At 40.7% G+C, this 22,628-nt stretch overlaps 1 protein-coding gene across 6 annotated transcripts in view; it reads left to right on the plus strand.

Moving 5' to 3' along the window:
• The window catches only part of LOC122790739 (solute carrier family 22 member 17-like), a 766,774-nt gene that overhangs the window by 276,451 nt on the left and 467,695 nt on the right, over positions 1-22,628 (plus strand). For all 6 annotated transcript variants that reach the window (XM_044058330.1, XM_044058329.1, XM_044058331.1 and 3 more), the window contains one exon: positions 17,029-17,575. In XM_044058330.1, the coding sequence (XP_043914265.1) occupies positions 17,029-17,575 (547 nt within the window). The remainder of the gene's footprint in view (positions 1-17,028; positions 17,576-22,628) is intronic.

Consider the following 22,628-nt stretch of genomic DNA (forward strand, 5'->3'; position numbering starts at 1 on the left):
CCTTTTTTGCTGCTATCAATGCCTGCCCTATTTATGGCATCTCTATCTGCATTTTTGTGATATTCCAATATATTTACCATGTTGTGCTGTATTGTAAGTTGCATTCTGCTTTCTAAGCCTGCTGTATCTGTAAAACCCATGTCTGTGCAACAATTTTTTCTGGTTATCCACACTGCCTGCTGATCAGAAGTCCCTTTTTCACCAGTTGGCACATTTGCTGTTCCATCACCTGAGGGGCAAGGGTCAGCCAGGAAGGGCTATAATACAAATTGATATCAGAGGTGGTTTGGGATTTTTACACTTTTACTTGACCATCCAATGCACATGTTTTCACTGTTGCAGTCCTCACATATGGATTATCCGGCTCCCGGTAGCCCTCAGTCGGCCCAAATACCAGAGTCCTTGGTATATGATGTCAGCTGCCACCGGTTGTAAAACTGATGTCAGTACGTCAAGTATAAAGGGAGGCAGCCAACGCCATTTCCTCAGTCTTTCTTGCCGCGGAGCCCAAAGCAGATGCAATTCACACTAGTGCTGGTTGGCCGTTTAGCTTCATTTCACTTTCCGACTACCAAGTTGAAGACGCCTTCAGATAAGTACCCCGTTGGAGATCCTCTTTTTTCTTGCTTTAACGAATGTCAGATAAAGTTAATAACTGTCATGCCTGTGGAAAACAGATTCTGCACCGTGATTTCCATTCCTATTGTATAACTTTATTTATTTATTTACATTTGTTGACCGGGAGTGTCCGACTGGACGTAGGTCCATTTTCAGTGGAGGCCCGGGGAGAAAAGCTCCACAGTTAAAATAAGCAGACAGTAGTTACATTGGATTATATAGCGATTAACAATTTAACATAGCAATTACTTACAACATATTTACAGATGAAGAACATAGTACATCAGTAGACAACTAGAATCTTTATCTGTGAAGTACATAGCAGACATTAACAAATGTTACAATAAGAAGTTCCTGCTGTATAATAAGTACTAGGCTTATGAGGATCTGAGCTTACTATAATAAAGGTAGTTAGTGGAGTGGAAAGAAAGGCAGTGGTTGGATGGGGTGGGTGATATTAGAGTGGGAGTTGCAAGGGCATAGTCGGCATGTTTGTAGGTGTGCTTTTAGTAAAGTTTTGAAGTGGGTGCATGATGGTATGGAGGTAATTGTGGGTGGGAGGGAGTTCCATAATTTGGCTATGGTGCAAGAAAATAGTGCTTCACCAGCAGAGTTATTGGCTTTAGTGATCTGCAAGTGATTTTTGTTGCTGGATCTTAGTGATCTGGTGGTGCGATAGGGTTGGAGTAGATTCTGGAGGGATGGAACATTTATTGGATGGTTTACTAGTTTGTGGGCGAGTGAGAGTTTATACCACTGAAGGAGGTGAGGGAGTTCAAGCCAGCCCAGTTCAGCAAGTGAGAGACTGTGGTGACTACGGTAGGATGCCCCTGTGGTGAATTTGGCGATTTTGTTGTAGCAGGTTTCTACCTTGTTTAGATCGCATTGCCTTAGGTTTGTATATATTGGAGAGGCATAAAGTTGGGTGGAGGTAAGGTGGAAATTTGCTATTGAAATCTTTGCTGCTTTGGTGAGAAGTTGCTTATTTCTGTATAACGCTCTTAGTTTTTTGTGGACTTTTTATGGTCATGGATATGTGAATGTCAAATTTTAGTTTGTCTATTTCCACTCCTAGCAATTTGGTGTGTTCAGTTGGGTATATAGTGGTGTTTTTTGCTGTGATGTTAAAGTGAGAGTTGTTTTGAGTATGTTTGGTGGGTTGGAAGATGAGTAGTTTAGTTTTGTTTGGGTTGAGTATTAATTGGGCATCGGATAACCAAGTTTCAACAGAGGAAAAGGCTTCCTGTGTGACTTTTTGCAGTTTTGGTAGGGACTGGGCTGAGCAGATGATGGTTAAGTCATCTGCATATTGTATGAGTGTGCCATGTTCAGTGGCAGAGGCTAGATTGTTGGTGTAAACAGAGAAGAGTAGGGGTCCAAGAATGGATCCTTGGGGAACCCTTATGGAGACAGGTAGTTGGAGAGATGTGTCATTCTGCCATACAGCGGATTGTTGGCGGTCAGACAGGTAACTCTGAAACCAGTTGGTGACTGATTGAGAGAAGGATAGGTTATTGAGGACAGAGATAAGTTGTTTGTGTGGGACCATGTCAAATGCTTTAGATAGGTCTAGGAAAGTAGCAGAGGAGAGATAGCCATTGTTTTTATGCTGAAGGATAGTGTTAGTAAAGGAGAGTAAAGCAGTGGTGGTGCTATGTTTTGGTCGGAAAGCATGCCTGGTATTGGAAAGGAGGTTGTTAGTAAGGAGGTAATCTGAGACCTAAGAGTGTATGCATCTCTCTAGTATTTTGGAGAGTGGAGAGAGAATAGCTATGGGGTGGTAATTGGTTAGTTCTGTGGAGGGTCCGCCTTTGTGGAGGGGAATTATATGTGATACTTTCCACAGTGTGGGAACGTAACTTTCTGACAGAGGTCGGTTAATCAGGATGGATACTGGGTAGGCCAGAGCATCAGCTGCGATTTGTAGGTATTCACTTGGGAGGTTGTCTGCTGCTAATTTGGTGGGTTTAAGTTTAGTTAAGAGTTTTTTTATGTTGGAATAACTTGTTTGGGCCTTGAGCACAACGTCCCTAACTGCGATCTCTTTGCTTCCATTAACCTGCGTACCATACGCCATAGAGCTAACACTTTGTATAAGCATTTCAGAGTCTGGCCTAAGTTCGTTGGTATGGCGTCTTCTGGTCTTCCAACTTCGGATATACCTAGGAAACGCAAAGACAAGGACCGCGACAGATCTAGGGTTAAATCTACTGATGACGCACCAATGAAATTGGTATCAGCACAGCTTTAGTCAGTGAGGCGCTTTCGCAACCCCTGCAGTCCGCAGATTTTCAGCCGCAAGCCTCTGCCAAGACCTTTATGGAGTCCTCCATGCCGCAGGCTGCTATTTCGTCTTCAGACCCTCCGGCTGTCGCCGCCTCAGATGGGTTTGGAGCCACTTTGCAGGCACCAGCTTCTGACGCCTTTTCTTTTCAACATGAGACCAGAACCAGACCGACTACCTTAATTCAGACTTCTGCAGTTGCTAGGCCTCCTGAGTCCCTCTGGATTGCTAGTAAACCTTCCAGCCGCAAACCTACTCACAAGCAGGCGTCGGCCTCCCCTCCTGTACCTCCGTCCCAGTTGGTAAAGATGGCTGGTGATCTTCTTTCCCTGATCAGGGGCTCTGCCCCCCCCTTCAAAGAGGGCTAGGGAATTATTTCCGGATGTTTTGTCTGTCTCAGATTCTGAGATTTCCAGTATGTCTGCTAGTGAAGAAGGAAATTCTCAACTTTTTTCTGGCTTTGAGGATTCTGATGCTGAGGACTCTATCCCTTCTGCCTCCCCCCAGAAGATTTTTCCTTTGGGGATACTTTGAATACTTTTAGGGAGCATTTTAAATGGGAATGTCAGGATTTTCCACAGTCTAAGAAAAGAATCAGGGAATTTCTACATTTGCCACAGCATAAGCCTCTGGCTATACCTCCAGTTTTGGAAGTTGTGGATGATGTTTACATGGCAAATTCTTTAACTCCTAATTCTGTTCCTCCTACACCCAGAAAACCAGATAGGTATTACAGGGTTCCTGAATCTCATCAATTCCTTTTTAAAAACCGTACTGCTGATCCAGAAATTATTTCTCAAGGCCCCAAGGGTGTTAAGGCTATTGCTAAAACCCCTGTGCCTTCTGATAAGGAATCTAGGGCCTTGGACAGGTGGGGTAAAAAAGTCTATACTTCTGTAACTCTTGCCATTAGATCCGCAAATTGTCTTTTTCACATGCTTAAGTATCAGCAGCATATGTTGGAGGCTATTAAGGCTAAACTTGGAGATATTCCTTCCATGATGGAGAACAAAGATTTACAAGACTTATTGAATTCTGCCACTTTAGTTAATAAGAATTCACTTCATTGTGGTTTTGACATTTTAGAGGCTTCCTGCAGAGCAGCAGCCACTGGTTCTGCAATTAGAAGGCATGCTTGACTCAGGGAGCAGCCTCTTTCTGAACCATTTAAATCTAAATTGCTGGATGTTCTTTTGCACAAGGGCAATCTTTTTGATAATTAGGCTGAGGAGGTACTAAAGAAGTTGGAGGATAAGGCAAAATCTATGCAAGCTGTAAAAGTTTTCCTTCAGGTTCAGCCTCCTCAGTTTAGTAGGCATTATCCTTCCAAGAATTGGTCTTTCCCTGATCCTGGCAAGCAGGGTCGCTCTAGGCCTAGAGGTGTCAGATCTTCCAGAGGGCAGGCTTTTCTGCCCCTCAAAAGGCTAAACAATGGCATCCTTCTTCTGCTAAATTGGGGAGTTCTACGCCAACTTCCCAAAGCAAACATTCTCAATAACTCTGGCCTTCTTGTGCCTACCTCTACGGACCTTGGGTTTCCTCTGGGGGGGAGGTTAGCCAGGTTCGCAGAGGTATGGTCTGCTATCACAGACAACAAATGGGTGCTCAATATAGTAAACCAAGGTTACAAGTTTTACTTTCACACCTTCCCTGTTTTACGAGGATACCCAGACATACCCAGAACTCTCAGGGCAGAGGTACAAACTCATATTTCTTCTCTACTGACTATGGGGGCTATAGAGCCAATTCTTGCAAATCAATCGGGCCTAGGTTTTTATTTAAGGCTTTTTCTGGTACCCAAGAAAGGGGACACCTGGTGCCCTATTCTGTATCTGTCAATTCTAAACACTTTTTTTCTGGTGATTCCCAAATTCAAGATGCTCCACCCTCCAGCAGTTACTATCAATGTTGGATAAGGATTCATGGCTGTTAACTTTGGATCTCAAAGAGGCTTATCTGCACATCCCCATAAGGGAAAGTTGCAGGCAGTTTTTTCGCTTCAGGGCTGGGGAGCAACACTTTCAATTGTCTGCATTGCTCTTTGGCTTATCTACTGCTCCCAGTGTTTTTACGAAGTGCCTGGCTTCAGCCATTGCTGTTTGCTGGCAGAGAAACATTCAAATTTATCTTTACCTGGATAACTGTCTCATTCAAGCAAACTCCCCAGAACAACTAGAAAAGGATTTGGATTTCGTGAAGAACCTTCTCACCTCTTTGGGTTACATTCTCAATGAAAAGAAGTCAAAGTTGGTTCCTTCAAGGGAGATTGTTTTCCTGGGAGCGAGTCTGCATACAGCCACCCAGATGTTATTCCTCCCTCAACAGTAGCAAGAAGATCTTTCCGCTTACTTCATGAACTTGACAAGCATGACCCAGCTCTCTGCAAGGCAATTCTTGCAAGCACTGGGGTTCATGGCTTCATGCATTTTGATGATTCCATATGCAAGGCTGCGTATGAGAAAACCTCAGTGGTACCTCAAGAATCTTTGGTGTCAACACACACAGGACTTAGACTTGATTGTTCCCCTGATTCCCCATCTACAAATGGTGTTCCTGTGGTGAGCGACAGCCTGTTCTCAGAACAAGGGTCTGCCCACTGCCTACCAGCCAGACTCTCACCACAGACGCCTCAGATGTTGCATGGGGTCTCATCAGGAGGGCAGGGGCATACAGGGGACTTGGAGCACCCAGCAGATTCTTCTGCACATAAACTTAAAAGAATTGATGGCAGTGCAGCAGGTCATGCTAGCTTTTAAGGACCTACTCTACTGATCAGGACAGACAATACCACACTCGTGGTACATCAACAAGCAAGGGAGGACTCACTCTTACTCCTTGTGCAGACAAAGCGTGAGACTATGGTCCATAGCAGCATCCATAGGCTTACATCTAATAGCCCAGTATCTTCCAGGAAGGCTGAACTCCTTGGCGGATCATTTGAGCAGACATGTTCTGGATCTTCCATGAATGGCAACTGAACAGGGACATTTTCCATCGCATCACTTATCATTGGGGCACCCCACAAGTGGATCATTTCTCCTCTCACACCAATCATCTCCTTCCAATCTTCTGCACCAGGGAGTTTCACAACAAAGCTTGGTGGGTGGATGTGTTGTCCTTCCCATGGACACCTCTCTCAGTTTATGCATTCCCTCTTCTGCCTCTTCTTCTCAGATTGCTATTAAAGATAAGGATGAAAAACCAAAGGCTGTTCTGATAGCTCCAGATTGACCCAGGCAACATTGGTATCACCTCCTTCGCAGCCTTTCCCAAGCCTAGCCTTGGCATCTTCCCCTGGTACCAGATATGTTGGTTCAGGGAGGGGGAAAGTTCCTTCATCTTCATCTCCAAACTCTGCATTTAACTGCCTGGCTAATACTTGAAATCTTTCCAAACATGTGGTTGAAGTTCATGAGGCCAGGAGGCCTAGCACAAGAAAATCCTTTGCAGATAAATGGAAGAGATTTTGCTCTTGGATGCTGGCTAAAGGAGAAGACTCTTCTAAATCTTCTCTTTCTCTCATTCTTGACTACCTAGCAGGATTTCTTAATGGTGGACTTTCCTTTTCTTCGATCAAAATTCACGCTTCAGCAATTTTGGCTCATTGTTCTTTTGAGCAACCCATTTTTTTCTCACCCCTTGATGAAGCAGTTCCTGAGGAGAGCTAGTAATCTTAGACCTCCCAGAAGAGCTCCTACTCCTGCTTGGGATCTTAATTTTATCCTGGAAAGCCTCCCTTTGAACCTTCTGCCTCTGCAGATTTGAAGTTTCTATCCTGGAAGACTGCTTTCCTTTTAGCTAGTACTTCAGCTAGAAGGGTATCTGAGCTGCAAGCCTTAATGGCAGTAGAACCTTTCATTATTTTTCACTCAGATTGGGTTTCTCGGAGAACCAATCCCTCCTTTATGCCTAAGGTGGTTTCCAGTTTAACCCTTAACCAGTCTATTCACCTGCCTACATTTTCCAACAATCCCCAAAATAAAGGGGAAAGTATTCTGCACTCTTTTGATGTGCATAGACAGCTGTGATTTTACTTAGGACTAAATCCTTTCGAAAATCTTATTGGTTAGATTTGCTCCTGGGGCTTAGGGTGAAGCTGTTTCAAAACAAACCATCTCTCCATCTCCAAATGGATTGCTCATTGTATTCACTTTTGTTACCTGCAGCATGGGAAGGTTCCCCCTCAGGGTATTAGGACCCATTCTACTAGAGCAGCCTCTACCTCTGCAGCCTTTCTGAGAGGTGTGCCTACTAAGGACATTTTAGAAGCAGCTACTTGGTCTGCTGTCCATACTTTCACAAAGCATTACAGTCTACCTTTGTTTTCTAAATCCAGGGCTGGTTTTGCCTCTGCAGTTTTGCAGGGCCTCCTTACCAACTCTTAATCTGTGATCCTTCCTCCACCCTTTGTCTTTTTCCTGGGCTTTGGGATTCAACCCATATGTGAGGACTGCAACAATGAAACACTAAGAACATAGTACAGTTGTGTACACTTACCATAAATGTAGATGTTTGAGTGTATTCACTGTTGCAGTCCTGGTTTCCCACCCTCCATTCCCCCTTTTCTCCTAAGGCACAGACTGTAGATTTATATTTTTTGTATGACGTGTCCAGAGTGCTACCTTTCCTGAGTTAGCCTTCTTTTGGGAGCTCCTGACAGTTAAGGCAAGAAAAACTGAGGAAATGGCATCGGCTGCCTCCCTTTATACCTGATGTACTGGCATCAGTTTTACAACCAGCGGCAGCTGACGTCGTATACCAAGGACTCTGGTATTCCGGCTGACTGACGGCTACCGGGAGCCGGATAACCCATATGTGAGGACTGCAACAGTGAATACACTTGAACATCTACATTTATGGTAAGTGTACACAACTGTACTTTCCCGTGACAACCCACAGATAGCATTTGTAGTGCTCCACCCCACCCCTCAGTTCCTCAAGAGGTTGGCAACATCAGGACTGTCTCATTTTTCTACAGTAGACACAATGCAGTTGTGTTTACCTGGTCTCCATCAAGGAAATCAATCCTCAAGCACATGCCAAAGAGTGCATGAACAACTTCCTCAGGGTAGGCATGCCCTTTTTCCTTGTGCGCACCATCAAACTCCCAAGCAATTATTTAAACAGAATTCACCTGAGCCATGGTCAGGGATTTATCCCTCTGCTCTATTGGTATAGAGTTGGGCCTGCACCAGTATGGTGTTTTAAATACATTGTACTGTGCTGCACTGTTGTACTGTACTCTCTTGAGCAGTATCTTGCAGTGTTGTATAGTACTAGGCTGTACTGTATTCTGTTGCATAGTATCTTGTATTCTGTCATCAAATTCACTTTTTTTCGTTATATCTTTACTGTAAATCCACAAATAATTTCAGTGTTACTTGTTTATTACAAATTAATTATACGCCAATAACTTTTCGCCAGTGGACAGTTTCTTTTGATCTTCTTTACCTGTCATTTAATCTGTCTATAACATGCTGACCCAGCCCAGTACTGGCTGTAACAGTACACACTTTGATTTCATATTTAGGCAGTACATTTTCCAGAGTGCTACTTCAAGTCTGTAAATGAGTTGTATAATATAAGCAATAAATGTTTCTGGTTCTACCCTTTTGGATATGTGCGCAAATATTATCCTTCATTATAAGAAAAAATTCCATGGTTGGACTGACTCGTACAAATAAGAGGTAGATAATCTAACCCAGTTTACTGTGAAAAGGCATAAGGAAGGTTTGGAGAAATCGGGAATGTCCGACGTCAGTTGGCTGCTTCCCGTATTGCCGACCTTCACTACTACAAGTGTCCTTTGCTGTGAATGTCATTGCGCATTCGCACATAATGTGGTTCATGTTGCACCTAGAAATTGCAGTACGGTGTGGATCAGGAAATTACCCTTTTCCTCACTGAAGTGCAGTCTCGCAGTTGGAATATATAATTTGCAAAGGGGTGGGAGGCACAGCCCCCAGCAAAAATGTTAAGTCACATGATTTGCAGTCATGAACTGCAAAAAAAAAAGTCAAAAGTGCGACTGTGGTAGTGTCGCTAAATGCACTTCAACATTTTCAGCTAATTAATATGCATGACATTGATAATTTGGGTAGAAAATATGAACAGATTGCGTTGTGGTGTTCGCACTTTTGATGGTAAAACTGTAACCCACAGCCTTCTAAGAGCTTTTCATAATAGACAGTCATCACACTGATGACTGTTCTAATTGTGCAAGGGAAGGAACAAAGCTGCTTTAATTGCGGCATCTATACCTGCACTGTTGTGCCTTCTGATATCTTGTATTCTGGCTATGGTCAGAATTGCCCGAGTCACTCCTAGTATTCTGTTATCAAACATGTGCCATTTGTAGTGTCAGAGCCTTTATTGTAGTGTTGTTCTGATGTGTTTTATTTGCATACATTCTAGGCTTAGTATGTCTAAATATACCGACCTTGCTGTAGGTAGTCCCGTTTCTTATGACAGTAACATTGCCAGAATCTGGATCTCTCTTACAAGGGGGCCACTATATTTCATCTTTCTCCAACCTGCTAACACTAGGCAGTCTGAGGCAGTGTAGTAACTGCATTCACTGTCAACCCCTTACCACTGCCTAACAATGAACCCACTTGCAAGAGGTGTAAACACTTGTCTAGACTGGAGGCAGTCCTGTCGTACCATGATTGTCAGCCCATGATGTTTCAACACCCCACTATAACACACCTATTAGCACTAAGCCCATATATGCTGAGGTGCTGCAGAAATCCCTTCCCCATGTCTCAGAGACAATGTAGCATTAGACTTGGACCTTCAACAGTAGCCCATACCTTGCATGCGTGCGCAGAGACACATACATACAGACATACACACCTGTGTCCACTCTTTCTTCCCAAAACAATGGTCACATGACCTGTATGTTTAAGCCCTTAAGGCTAATGAAGCATAAGACCATCTACAAAGGGGTGAAGAGATGAGTCTGAGCTTTCTATGTCGGTGACTGAACCTGCAAAAAAGCTAGCCTTTAGTAATATTTTGCCATTGTCGTAAATAATCCAACTACAAGAACAAAAACAAATAAAGACTTTAAAAGCAGACTCTGAAATTGGTGTCATTGAAAGGGGGTGCAGTATAGGCCAGCATAAGATGTGGTTGGACGGACCTGCCTGCTTTGCCAAGATTAGTATGCACCTGTCTCCTTAGGGCTTCTATATATTTAAGATATTTTCTACCCCGTGTGGTGTCTTTAAGGCACAATCTGTCTCCTACATATTCCAACTTGGCAAATTCAGATCAGGCCTAAATGTTAGGATGAGGCAAAGAAGGCAGCAGCCCCAAGTGCAAGCTGTTAGGAGGATGCAGTTGTGTGTGCTGAAAATGGGTGTTTTTTGCACCTCAAGTGAGAAGGACATGACAAGATGACACTGGAAAACGGACCTTTTTATATCTTTGTTAATGTTGAGGGAAGGATGCCACATCAGAGTAGTGGCACTTGGGTGCTAGATGGGCCAGCCATTCCTCTGCTTAGTTATAAAAGTCTACAAAATGTCCAGCTTTGACGCCTTTTATTTATTAACTTTAACTGGGGGGAGCACTGGTCCATAAACTCTCTTCAGCCATGACTCAAGACTCATGACTGCAGGCTGTAACAGTGTTTCCTTTAACACTGAACAAAAAGTAGTAATTGTAATACATGAGGAGACCATACATAGAGTGTGAGGGATATCATGTAGTCAGGTTTACTTAACATCATTCAGTATTGCTGGTCATTATATTAACATTTGGTAGAATGAAACTAGCTAATGAATGAATAGTTTGTATTGGGTAAGTGCAGTAGGAAGTAATTGTCATGATCTTTTTATAATTATGTGATCTTGGTTCTAGTATAGTAGTAACACAAATATAACCTGTTCCATTTGTTCAGACCTCTGGCAAGAAGGGGGTTATATCCATATTCATGTGCAGTCTCTGGAACTCTTGGACATCCAGGTATCAGTAAACATGCCCAGTTTCCATATTATTGACAGCTGTTGAACCCCTGCTACCTACAGCTCCCCATAACACTTACTTCAACCGTTAGAATCCTTAACTGTATGAAACCAGTTTGTTCACTAGTGACTTCAACTACCCATCTAGAAACTGGCAGGTATACAGCACCACCACCGGATATACACAGTGGTTCCTTAACCTTAACAATGTCAGCAAATGGTGCCCTTCCTCAGTAGAGGTCCTATTTTCCTTGACCTTGTTCTTACCAACAAACATTTAATTTGCTCCCTCCCCCATGATTAAGAAAGACTGCCAGGCCATCTTATTTTCCTTAATATCACAGCTCAAAAATTCCATCCAGCCCTGCTGTATTCAAGGATTTGTCGAAAACCAGCTTCCTAGTATTCTCATATGACCTATGAAAATTTTGAAAAACTTGACCCTGCTTCTGACCCTATAACAAAAACAGCAGCTTACACCAGTGAATTTTGACTGTCAACTAAACTATTTCATCAGAGAGCCTGTTGCAGAATCTAATCATCAACAAACTCCCCATGGCTCTAAGGAATAAATTCTTCTCCCTTCATTCTAGTGAACTCATAAAAGTCTGGGAAAAAAAAGTAAGAAAAAAAAGTTACAAAAAAACAAAAATCCACTGGTGAAACAGCCAGAAACCAAGAAAAAACAAACGTGTTTTTAGCGCTTTCATCCACAATTTAGTACGTGAACTTCTTCAGAACAATACATAAAGTTTACCAGTTCCTTAAATACAGCACAATACAGGAAATGACATCACACAACAACAGATAATTACAGATGATTAAATAATTAACCAAAGAAATTTTATGTAAAAAATATTGTTGTAATAAAAATATGTATAAAAATGAATGTGCATATATACATATAAATATGTCAGTACAAATATGTAAGTTGTATACAAACATACACATATATATGTGTATGTTAAATATGTACTTATACATATCTACCTATACATTAAAAAACACTTTAAATTAATAGATTCATTAAGACCGGATGGCCTATCCGCCCCTAATACAAGTTGCCACACAGTCTCCTTGCATTCCAACACATTGTTAAAATCTCCCCCTATCTCAGTGGTGTTGACATTCTACATTTAAGGTTGTTGCACCTCACAATGTGGGGGGCAAACTCCCACACCCCACAAATGTACATATACCAAGTCTGATACGACCATACCTCAGACAAAATGGAATATTTTGAGAAATTGCACACACTGACTTGGATATTCTAAGTCTGCATTTTCATTCATTCAGTTTTGCTTTTCCAGGACTCAGACTAACAAGTCTCAGAATATTAAAACGTTAATTAAGACAGCAGGTACCTTTCCACATCATAACATTTGCCACACTTTTTTGTTTTTGAAAATGCAAGTCAAAAGCATTTCACAAAACTTTATAACAGTCTATATTTCTCACTAACGCAGAAAATGTTTAGGCCTTTACTCTCTGCATTCATTTTATTGCTTATTTTATTTTTGGAACCATTACAGGTCTCTCTCACTAGAAACCTTTTTATGCCCTCCTAAAGCAACGGTTGTAGGTTGTGGATATGAGTAATGTGTCATTTTTGAAAAGCCTGTATTGTTTAACTTGTGTGTTTTAGGTGCATTGTGTCTAGTCCAGTCATTAGACTCTAAGACCGACTCAGTCTGTCACTTCTTCACATTCCCATGTTTGAGACAGTTTTTCATCCCATTGTAGTAATTGTCTGCTTGATTTGGACATCCTAAGAACATCCCTGATGTGTTTCTCCTAGTTCTCCTTACTTCAACTACGTTATTGGCCTGGATTACATATGATGTTCTGTAGGTTTGGCATCAGTTTCACCTGTTGTGTCTCCTCTCATTTCCTTATCTATTATGAGATGAACTGTCTGACCCGGGTTCAGGTTAGGTAAGGATCAAACTGAAAGTCTTTTGTCAAATAAGTACTTCTATGCATGTTTGTCCCTTTGATCGTTTTGTTCAACAGTCTAACGTGGAATAGTTTTTTGGCAACGACTTTGTGTCAAACATTGGAGTAGTAGTACTGACTCGTCACATTGCATGATGTTAGGCCTATAGGACTTGGAAGTTTGTGCGGATCCTGTTGATTAAGGATTTTCTTAGCCATTTGTACTGCTGTCTCAGCAGCACTGAATGCTTGTGGGTAATGATGACTTGATCTTGTATGGATAACCCATGGTACTTCACACATTTATGAAAAACTGTACATACAAATAGAGTCCCATTGTAAGTGAAAAGATTGCTAGTTCTCCATATAGAAAACCTTGCCTTAAATTAAGATATTGACTGACTGGCAAGTTATTGACTGTCTCAGTACCTCTCGAGTAGTAGTGGACTTGACCAGGTAATTTGTTCCCGTTAAGTACACTCAAGTCTGCTGCAGTTCATTTCTGTGACTGTTTTGATAATGGAGTCACAAAAAAGATACAGTCTCCTTTGATCTGGTTTGTGTTCACTGCAGTATTAACACATAGGTACAGTCTCTCTTCTATCGGCACTGAAATTTGGGCACTGTACAGACAGTTTTGCTCAGTCTCTGTACTTAGTCACTGACATTCTTCATGGATTTGTTGCAGAACATCTGCAGTGTGCATAGTTGGCATCGTAGTCATCTCCTAGTACAATAAAAGACCTTCTGACAGTTGAGATTACACAACAAAATAATTGTACAACAAATTAATTTTGTGTCAATATGATCGCCCATTATGAACGTATTCAGTTGTAGTCTGCATCTTGCTTAATTGCTTCACTGGGGGTGTCCATCTTGCAGGACATCACTGTTCTGCTAGATATAATGACTTGTACATGTGCTCTGACGTATTCCTTACTATCTGATTGGATTGTTTGTCACTGGATTGCTTGATAAGGTATCTGTCAACAGCTGTTTCCCCCGGGACACAAACTACTTGTACATTAAACATTCTAACACCTTTGAGGAGCCTAATCCAAGTTATATGAAATTATCAGAGGTACTAATGGTTAATGATCCATTTGTAGCTACAAACTGTCCAGATCCAATAGGTATCTTAAACACCTATGTGCCCCTCCTCCTGCTCGATGTTACTTTTCAGTTTGGGAATATCTCCTCTCGGCTTCTATTAATCCTCTAGAGCAGAAAGCAACAGGGTTGAGTTTGCCATCAGTCTGTTGCAGTAATACTGCTCCAAGGCCATGACTGTTTGCATCTGTACTCACCATAGTCCGTTTACTGATATTGTAATAGGCACTTGGCAGTGTCATGGACTTGACACTTTGGAAAACATATTCTTCTGCATCACTGCATGTGCGTGATCCATCTTTCTTGAGCAGTCCATTTAGACAATTAAGCATTTTGTCCAAACAGCATGCTTACCCAGAGCTTTTACTTTACTTTGACTTGGTCTAATGTAATGTCTACCAATGCAATGTCCACAATAATGTCATTCAGTCTTTACAAAACAGCACTTTTCCTTATTAAGACTGACACCTGCTTTTCCAGTGGCCTGAATGCAACTCGTCCTCAAACCCAAATACTAAGCTGTCATCCATTGTGAGCACTATTTCCTTGTGATCTGTTGGGAATATGCTCCTTTTATGTTAAAAATGTTCAGGTGCCATAGTAATTAAAAATGAAACCATGAAAAGCAGAATCTATGAAATGGAGTAATGAGTTTAACTTTTCTCCTGTTTGAGTCAGGGGGCTCTTTTCATATCCCACAATGGTGTGTATAACATGGAGAGCATCCTTGCTACAGTTAACTAGTTGCTATAGCTTTCAGAGTTGTCAGGCTTAACCTCTCCCTGTTAACAGCATCATTCAGATAGCATGTCAGCACACACAACTCTGTTTTTTTGCCATTGTTTTTATTACTGGCACAAGTGGAGCACCTTCTGGATGTTCTGAAATGCTTTTGTTTATCCCAGAAGACTGCATTTATTTCAACTTGGTCTTTACCTTAGAGAGGATGAGGAATGTTGGTCTTCTTGGCATATTGAGGGCATAAGGAACTGCATCTGGTTTTAGGTGAATCTTTATTGGTTAGCATTTTTAAATATTCCAGCTTCACCAAACAGACTTTTTTCTTCTCTCTGGTAGTTAAACCTAATTTACATGCATTAGCTTTACTCAACGGATTATTTACAAGAAGGATCCAAATGTGCATATATCCAGAACTCTTTTTTTTGTGCCGTTTCCTCTGTCATTGCTAGGAATTTCTCCTCATATTTGAGCTACCCACCTGGGCATCGATTTCTGCTGTGACTAGCTTCAGACATTTTGAGATGCTTCTACACATGTACCATGGGACATTACACTGATGTGTGCTGTGGTGTCCATTTGAAATTCTACTGGAGTGTCATGAATTGGAACTCTGACATTCCTGTTTTTTCACCTGGGTGTGACTGTTCACTCATAACCCAAGAAAGCTAACTTTGCATCTTCTCTAGTTTTAGCCATTGGTGCTAACTCTTTGACTGTCTTAGTTTTAAAAAGTGGCAGAATGTGCCATTTTATCCCATTTTCATCTCCCAGTGCATACCAAACACAGCCCTGGCTCATTATGCATGCAGTTGCACATAGTATACTTATGGAGACATGCTTCTCACGCTGCCTGTTATATGGTTTCTGCTCAATTTCACTCACATCAGTCACCACTGTATTTGTTCTTTGCTTTTTAATTTAAGATTGAGGAGTGGTCTGTATAGCTTTTTCTGATGTTAAATTTGTGTGCACCTGCAATTTTTGCGAAATATCACAGTCTGCATTGTCTATAACTACCCTTTCTTGTATTTGCTAATCTTTAGTGCTATGTTAGTATTCCACTAGTTCATACAAATGTCTCTCGAGCTCTTCTACAGACTTGTCGTCTTTCTGGACACATCTAAAGTGCATCACATTTGTTTTTGTTTTAGGCATAACATGTTCATCAAGCTATGCTGTTGTTCTCCTCAGCAAACATGAAAGTGCCAAAAATAGGTTATAAATCACTGCCCTTAGCATAAAATAGGGAGTTTACATGACTCTTGTGTCTTCCTTGTTCATCTCTGCAGTAGATCTGTAGCATGCAAATACATGCTTCTGTATTGGCTATGATGATGGTTATATGAAGTCAAATGGCTTGTGCGGACTGATTTTTTTTCATTTCTAATGTCATTTTACTGTTTGCCTTATTTCTTGCTGGTCACAGAGTCACCTGAGTAAGTACCATTACAAAATGTAATTGAAATCTTTGGTGGAACTTTTTGTGATACCATTACTCATCTCAGTAGTCTGACCATTTGCCAGTTCTCTTATTATGCTGGTGATGTATTTTGTTTTAATTTATTACTAAAATCTTCCTGTTCTGGCACAATGTCATGCTTTATGGTAACTTTAAGCCCAAGACACTCAGGAGACAAGAATTAGTATGGGATAGTTTGTTGCATTTATTTTCTATACCAGGTATAGACACAAGGATAAATATATGCACATTTTGTAGTCGGTTTAACTCCGTCCTGCCTTTATAATGGCATAGATGCAATCGGCCTGCCACTGATTACGTAGATAATCACTTTGATCGAGGGTCACCACAAGTATGTTTTCTTGTTCATTACATATTGTGGTTATGATGATCTGTGCATTGACAAAAGTAACATCATGCAGCTGTCAGGATATGGAGAAATGTACTTTTATGTGTAAGATGAAACTTGTTGATGATTCCATATGCTCTTTAAAGTCAAAACCCCCATTACACCAACTCAGTTCTGTACTTGTTTACTGCAGTGTATAATATGTAATGCAGAGAACAGTGAGACATATCTGCAGAAGTGTTTTCCAGGTGACTGTCAGCATCCTGAAATTTTATACTGTGAAGAGTGGTAATTGTTCATTTTTTTATGGATGCATATTATTGATGATTAAGGGAAATTACTTTGTCTTACTGAATTTGTACTGTCAAGTAAATGGTATACCTTTTCTTGTCCCAAGAAGTGGGTCATTTGCTACTGTTTTGGAATTTGATATTTTATATCTGCTTTTTCAAACCCGTAAGACCTGTGTTTGTCAGCATTTGATTTACGTTTGGTCTTTTTTTCTCGCTTGTACTTTATGTTGATTTACTAAGTGGTTTTTTTTTGTCTTATTGTTATCTAGTGTAAATGGAAATTCTAACAGGCCTGACTGCTTGAGTATTAAAGACGTCTACATCCAGCATTGGTTGGGACAGGGACTTGTGGGAAGAATGGAAGGCCGAGGAGCCGAGGAGACTGAAAACACCTCCTTGCCTAGAGACTTTTCTTCCAATAATATGTTGGAAAACTCTAGTGAACAGCTTGATTTTGAGATGGTCTTGCCCAAGATTGGTGGTTTTGGTCGGCAGCAACATCTATTGGTTGTCCTCACATGGCTCCCAAATATTTTTATTGCATTTAACCTGTTCTCAGACATTTTTTTCACCCTCACGCCAGATCACCATTGCAGGGTGACACGAACTGAGCTGCCAGATTTCCTTGTGAATGCTACTGAGGAAGAACTGCTGAATGCTACCATTCCTCTAGAGCGGGATGACAATGGAGAATGGGTTAGGAGCCAGTGCAACAAATTTCATTACACTAACATATCTCTGAAGGAGAATATAAAATGCACTGATGGTTGGGACTTCTTGAACTTTCAGGCCCTCGATACGAACATGGTCACACAGGTAAAAAAAAAAAATCACAAGTAAAAGATATTGAAAGCAAAACTGTTGAATACATATATATATATATATTTTTTTGAAAAGCACAGCACAGCATGGCTTGGCTGAAAACAATTTGGTATTAGGCAGGTTAAGAAGAATAAAGGAATCATATTAACCTTTTCTATAAGGTTCAGAAAATAAGGATATATGGAAAGAAAATGTAACATATCTGAGCACATTTCTACACTAGGGTTAAATATTACACCCTTCAGATGAGTCCATACATTACAGAAATGTGGGAAAGTAATGCATAGGAGCTGGAATTATAACACAACACCCGATCCCATGTGCAGAAATGAGAATAAGGGGTTATGGATGGATGAATCTTTGCTAGCCTCAGGTGACCATGCAATGCCATACCCACATTATTCTGTGTGTGGAACATATGCACTACATTTGGCAGTATTGGGAGGCTTATTAGCAAATGGCCTGTGAAGTACATCTGACTTAAGACTAAATGTATATAAATATAGACATACACATTTAGATATGGCAGTACACTCTCTTGTTAGCAGCCTCTAAACAAAGAGGTGCAATGTCTGGTTTCAACATTCTTCCTCTCACACTTGCAAAGATTTGCTCATTAGACAGAAAATGTAGAGGGCATCCTTCACAAGAAACATAATACTACACATCTCTCTCTATTGTGCATTGGTAAGGGTTTGCCTTCATCTTCATGTGTTGGACACTGCATTACATCCTTGTGGATGCATAACCTGGAAGGTGACCCGTTTATCTTGTAGTAAAGGCATATCAGTGTTAAGAGGTTCACATCACCAATTTATACTTGCTCTATGGATCAGATTAGCTTCGTTTATTTTTAGGAATCTGGAGTAGGACAGAGAACTGCTTATCAGTGCTTGCATGCTTCCTTATTTGAATTTACAGCTTATGGAAAAGCGCAAGACTTCATTTTGAAATGTAGCTATCTACTATGTTTGCAAGCATGCTTTTGGAGCATTGCTTTCAGTTTTGGAATCTGTCCAAGTAATGTATAGCATTGCAAAAATAAAAACAAAAAGTATAATTAATAGAACACAAGAATAACAGTAAAATGTCTAAACATGTACTCCCATCAAGTAATTCTAATACTAGCACTCACCATCACAGCCCATCTAACATCACCCCACTTGAACAACATTACAATCCCCAACATGTCATCCCACCTCAACCTCACTTCCAACATTCATTAACTTCCCCTTACTCATCTCACCCTCACTCTTTAACCACACCACCTATGACCTACACCCGTGCAAACTCCTCCATTATCAGAGCAAATCTAGGGTATCCCTACAATGTGACTTAGCCTTCTCCAAATACCTACAAACCATTATAAACATTGTCTCTCACCCTACTATGCAGTGGTGATCTCAACCCCAACCCAGGTCTAATAACAAGTCCTACAAATCACCAGAATCAGCCTAGAACCATTACTAGCCTGCTTAAGAGAAAATCCGATATTCTAATAATAAATCATAACTTAAGAAGCATCCTTGGCAAAACCACTGAGCTCCATGCAACCATAGCATTATATGTAACCTGACATCATCTTCCTCACAGAAACATGGCTTAAACCACACATAAAAAATGAAGAAGTACTTCCCCCTGGTTATGGCATACTATGAAAAGACCATACAACTAAAAGAGGAGGTGGAGTCGCTCTCTTATATCAGAACAACATCAATGTTCAGCTATTTAACATAGAAATCCCTGCATTTAATAATGTAGAGATCCTACTTGCTAAAGTAAGACTAAATACACAAAAACAGCTAAATATCTTCGGATCATATATCCCTCCAGGAGATAACATCAAAATCCTAGAATCTCTTCTCCACTGGACATCAGAAACCCTCCCCCATGAAACCATTATACTAGGTGACTTTAATATTGATTAGACCTCACTTAAATCACCCCACCCCTCAAATCATATTAACCTTTACAGATTCTCACAGCTTATACAAACCCCTACTAGGGTAGACAAAACCTCAAAAAACGAATTAATACAAGCCTGGATTCTCACCAATCACCCATCTTTCACCCATAATTTCGGTACACTACCTGACACTCTAAGTGACCACTTCCCAACCTTCTTCATCAAAGACCAAACTAAACTCACTAGAACTAGCTCTCTTAAACACATCAGCTACTCTAAAAACTTAAGGACTGATGACCTTAATACAGCCTTTAAACACTCTAACTGGTCTCCTCTTTTAACACTCCCTTTAGATGAAGCAGTTGAGTATTTCAGCACTATCTTCTTAGGCCTTCTCAAACAACTTGCTCCATCAAGACAGATCCGCACTAAAACCATCTATGCCCCATGGCTTACCAAGAGCACTAGGCAACTTTTGAAACAAAGGGACAAATCATGGGACACCTGGCGCAAAAACAAAACTACACCTGGCGCAAAAACAAAACTACACCTAATAGGTAAAATTCTTACAACTGAGAAACACTGTAAAAAAAAAAAAACAAATCAGACTAGACAAACAAAAATACTATAGTGAAATTAAAATTAAGCATAATACCAATCTACAAAAGTTCTAGGCCACTATAAACAGTATTCTACAACCAGATAAATCACCAACTCCTCATCCAAACATAGACACCACCTCTACAAACAAAACCACATAATTCAATGAGTTCTTTACCAACTCTATATTAAGGCTGTCAACAGACCCACACTCTTCAACCCCCACTATACTATATAGCCCATCAAATAACACTGACTCCTTCACCCTTCAACCTGTACAGACTTACACCATCTATAGACACCTAACCAAACTTTAACCCACCACTTTAGCAGTATACAAACTTCCCAGTCTCTATCATCATTAACAGATCAATCTCAGAACAAAAAGTGCCACTGACAAAACTTCAGCCATACAAACCTGATCACCCTCTACTCCAGTAACCAAGAACTTAGAGCCACTAACAAGGCAGTAATCGCAATCTCCAAAACCCATTACAGCTCTGGTGACTCCCTGTATTCTAGCAACATTGCCAAGACTTGGAACTCCCTACCACTGCAAATTGGGTTACAACCTAACAAAACCATCTTCAAAAAAACAGCTCATTTCCCACCTAAACAACTCCTGGACATGCATCTGCCTAGCACCTGGCTGACATATTCTAACTCCTTTCCCTACCCACTATCCAACCTCCTCTTTAAAACTCCCACAGATGCACTGTATGTTATCACATGTTATGTACCAACTCACTGCCGCCTACTTCCTACTGTCCCATCTATACCCACTAACTTTCCCGTAGACTAAGTTGAAAAGCTTTCCCTTAAAATGTCAATGCACCTCATATATAACTTGTTTATATTCTCCTCCTTTTTTAGTTTTCCTTTCTCGTCTCATCTTCAATACATCTTCAAGATTATCTCTACTAAACATACTGTGTGAACAAACATCATATGTTACTACCTGCTATACTTTTAATTGTATGTCTAAACCTCTATGCTTATGTAAATATCTTATGCCGTCATATGTTATCGGGTCTATATTAGGTCAGCAAAATGGCATTACAATGAATGCCGTTTCGCTGACACATATACACCGAACTCCAAAAAGTGCGAATCCCCAGGCCACAAATTGTTTTCCCAGGGAAAACAATCAGTAGACCAACAACACACCATGTAAAACATTACAAATTGGGGGTCTTCAACCCCCACACCCCCCAATGTGGGTGGCTGTGCCCCCCACACCCCAGTAACTATATGTATCAAAGTCTGAGATCGCACTACAGTGGGGTAAAGGGCAATGTCCCGGCTCAAGCCAAGCGATTTTTTTTTTTTTTTTTTTTTTTTTTTTTTCCCTGGGGAAAAAAATCTCTGACATGAGCTTTCGCTCTTTTTGGAGTATGGTGTATATGTGTCGGCGAAATGGCATTCGCTGTAATGCCATATCACTGACATAATATAGACCCTTATTACCTGCTATATTTTTACAAGTGAATGTGTAAACCACAATGCTCATGTAAATGTCTTATGTATAGTATGCTAGCAATTGTTTGGGAGCTTTTCTCCGCGGGCCTCCGCTGAAAATGGACAGCTCTGTCCAGCCGGACCTCCCCAGTAAACAAATGTAAAGTAAATAATAAATAAATAATAGAAGTGTATAAATCATGTACATCCAGGAAGATTTAGGGTGCATTATCTAGATTCCTTTTCATTTTTGCTACTGGTGCCCCATGTCCTCCTCAATTCACACAATGCCGCCTTCTAGATATCATAAACATTTCTGGTATTATAAAAGCCAGTTATGAGCTCCTTCTGACAAACAAGATGGTCTCGTCTCACCTTAGTCAGGTGGGCAAGCCCAAAATGTGCTTCTGCTAAGCTGAATATTTCACTGAAGTGCGGGCCTTTGGCCTTCTATTCAATGGCTTCATAACAGTGATAGGGCCTTCAAATATGGCTACACTCTAATCAAAAGATTAATTTGAGTTCCCCCAATGTGATAACAGAAACTGTGAAAAAAGGACCACTGAAATTGTCATTTTGGGTAAAATTCAGTTATTGGTTAGTAATTACACTGCTTGAATGCAAACAAAAAAGAATTTTGGAGAGCCTGGGAGAAAAGGTGAAGACAAACTCCAGCTGGGAAGAATCCTTCAGCTGTTAAGCAAAAAAGCAGTTTGTGTCAGTTTTGGTATAGGAGATAACGTCCAGTAATTTATGAGGAAAAAATCAAATGCAGTCAGAGGTGTTCAAAATAGATTAAATACAGAAAGAATATATACATTCAAATAAAAGATTACAAAAACAGAAGAAACTTTTGCTGTTTAGATGAACTGAAAACTATGAAATACAGAGGTTGAAATGAAGAAAAGGTTAGCCCAAGTACAAGGCTTCTCAAGAAGAGCGGTTTCAAAAAATAGTACACTTAAAAAAAACAGAACATGCGGTGAAATCCAGGTATTTTCTGCTGTACTAGAGAAACTGGAAAGAACAGAGTACTTTTATGAAAGTACATATATGCAAATGGACTGCTGTTCCACAGCTAGA

Source organism: Protopterus annectens, chromosome 16.part0, assembly GCF_019279795.1.
Source record: "Protopterus annectens isolate FY-2018-M chromosome 16.part0, PAN1.0, whole genome shotgun sequence".
Taxonomy (NCBI): Eukaryota; Metazoa; Chordata; order Ceratodontiformes; family Protopteridae; genus Protopterus; species Protopterus annectens.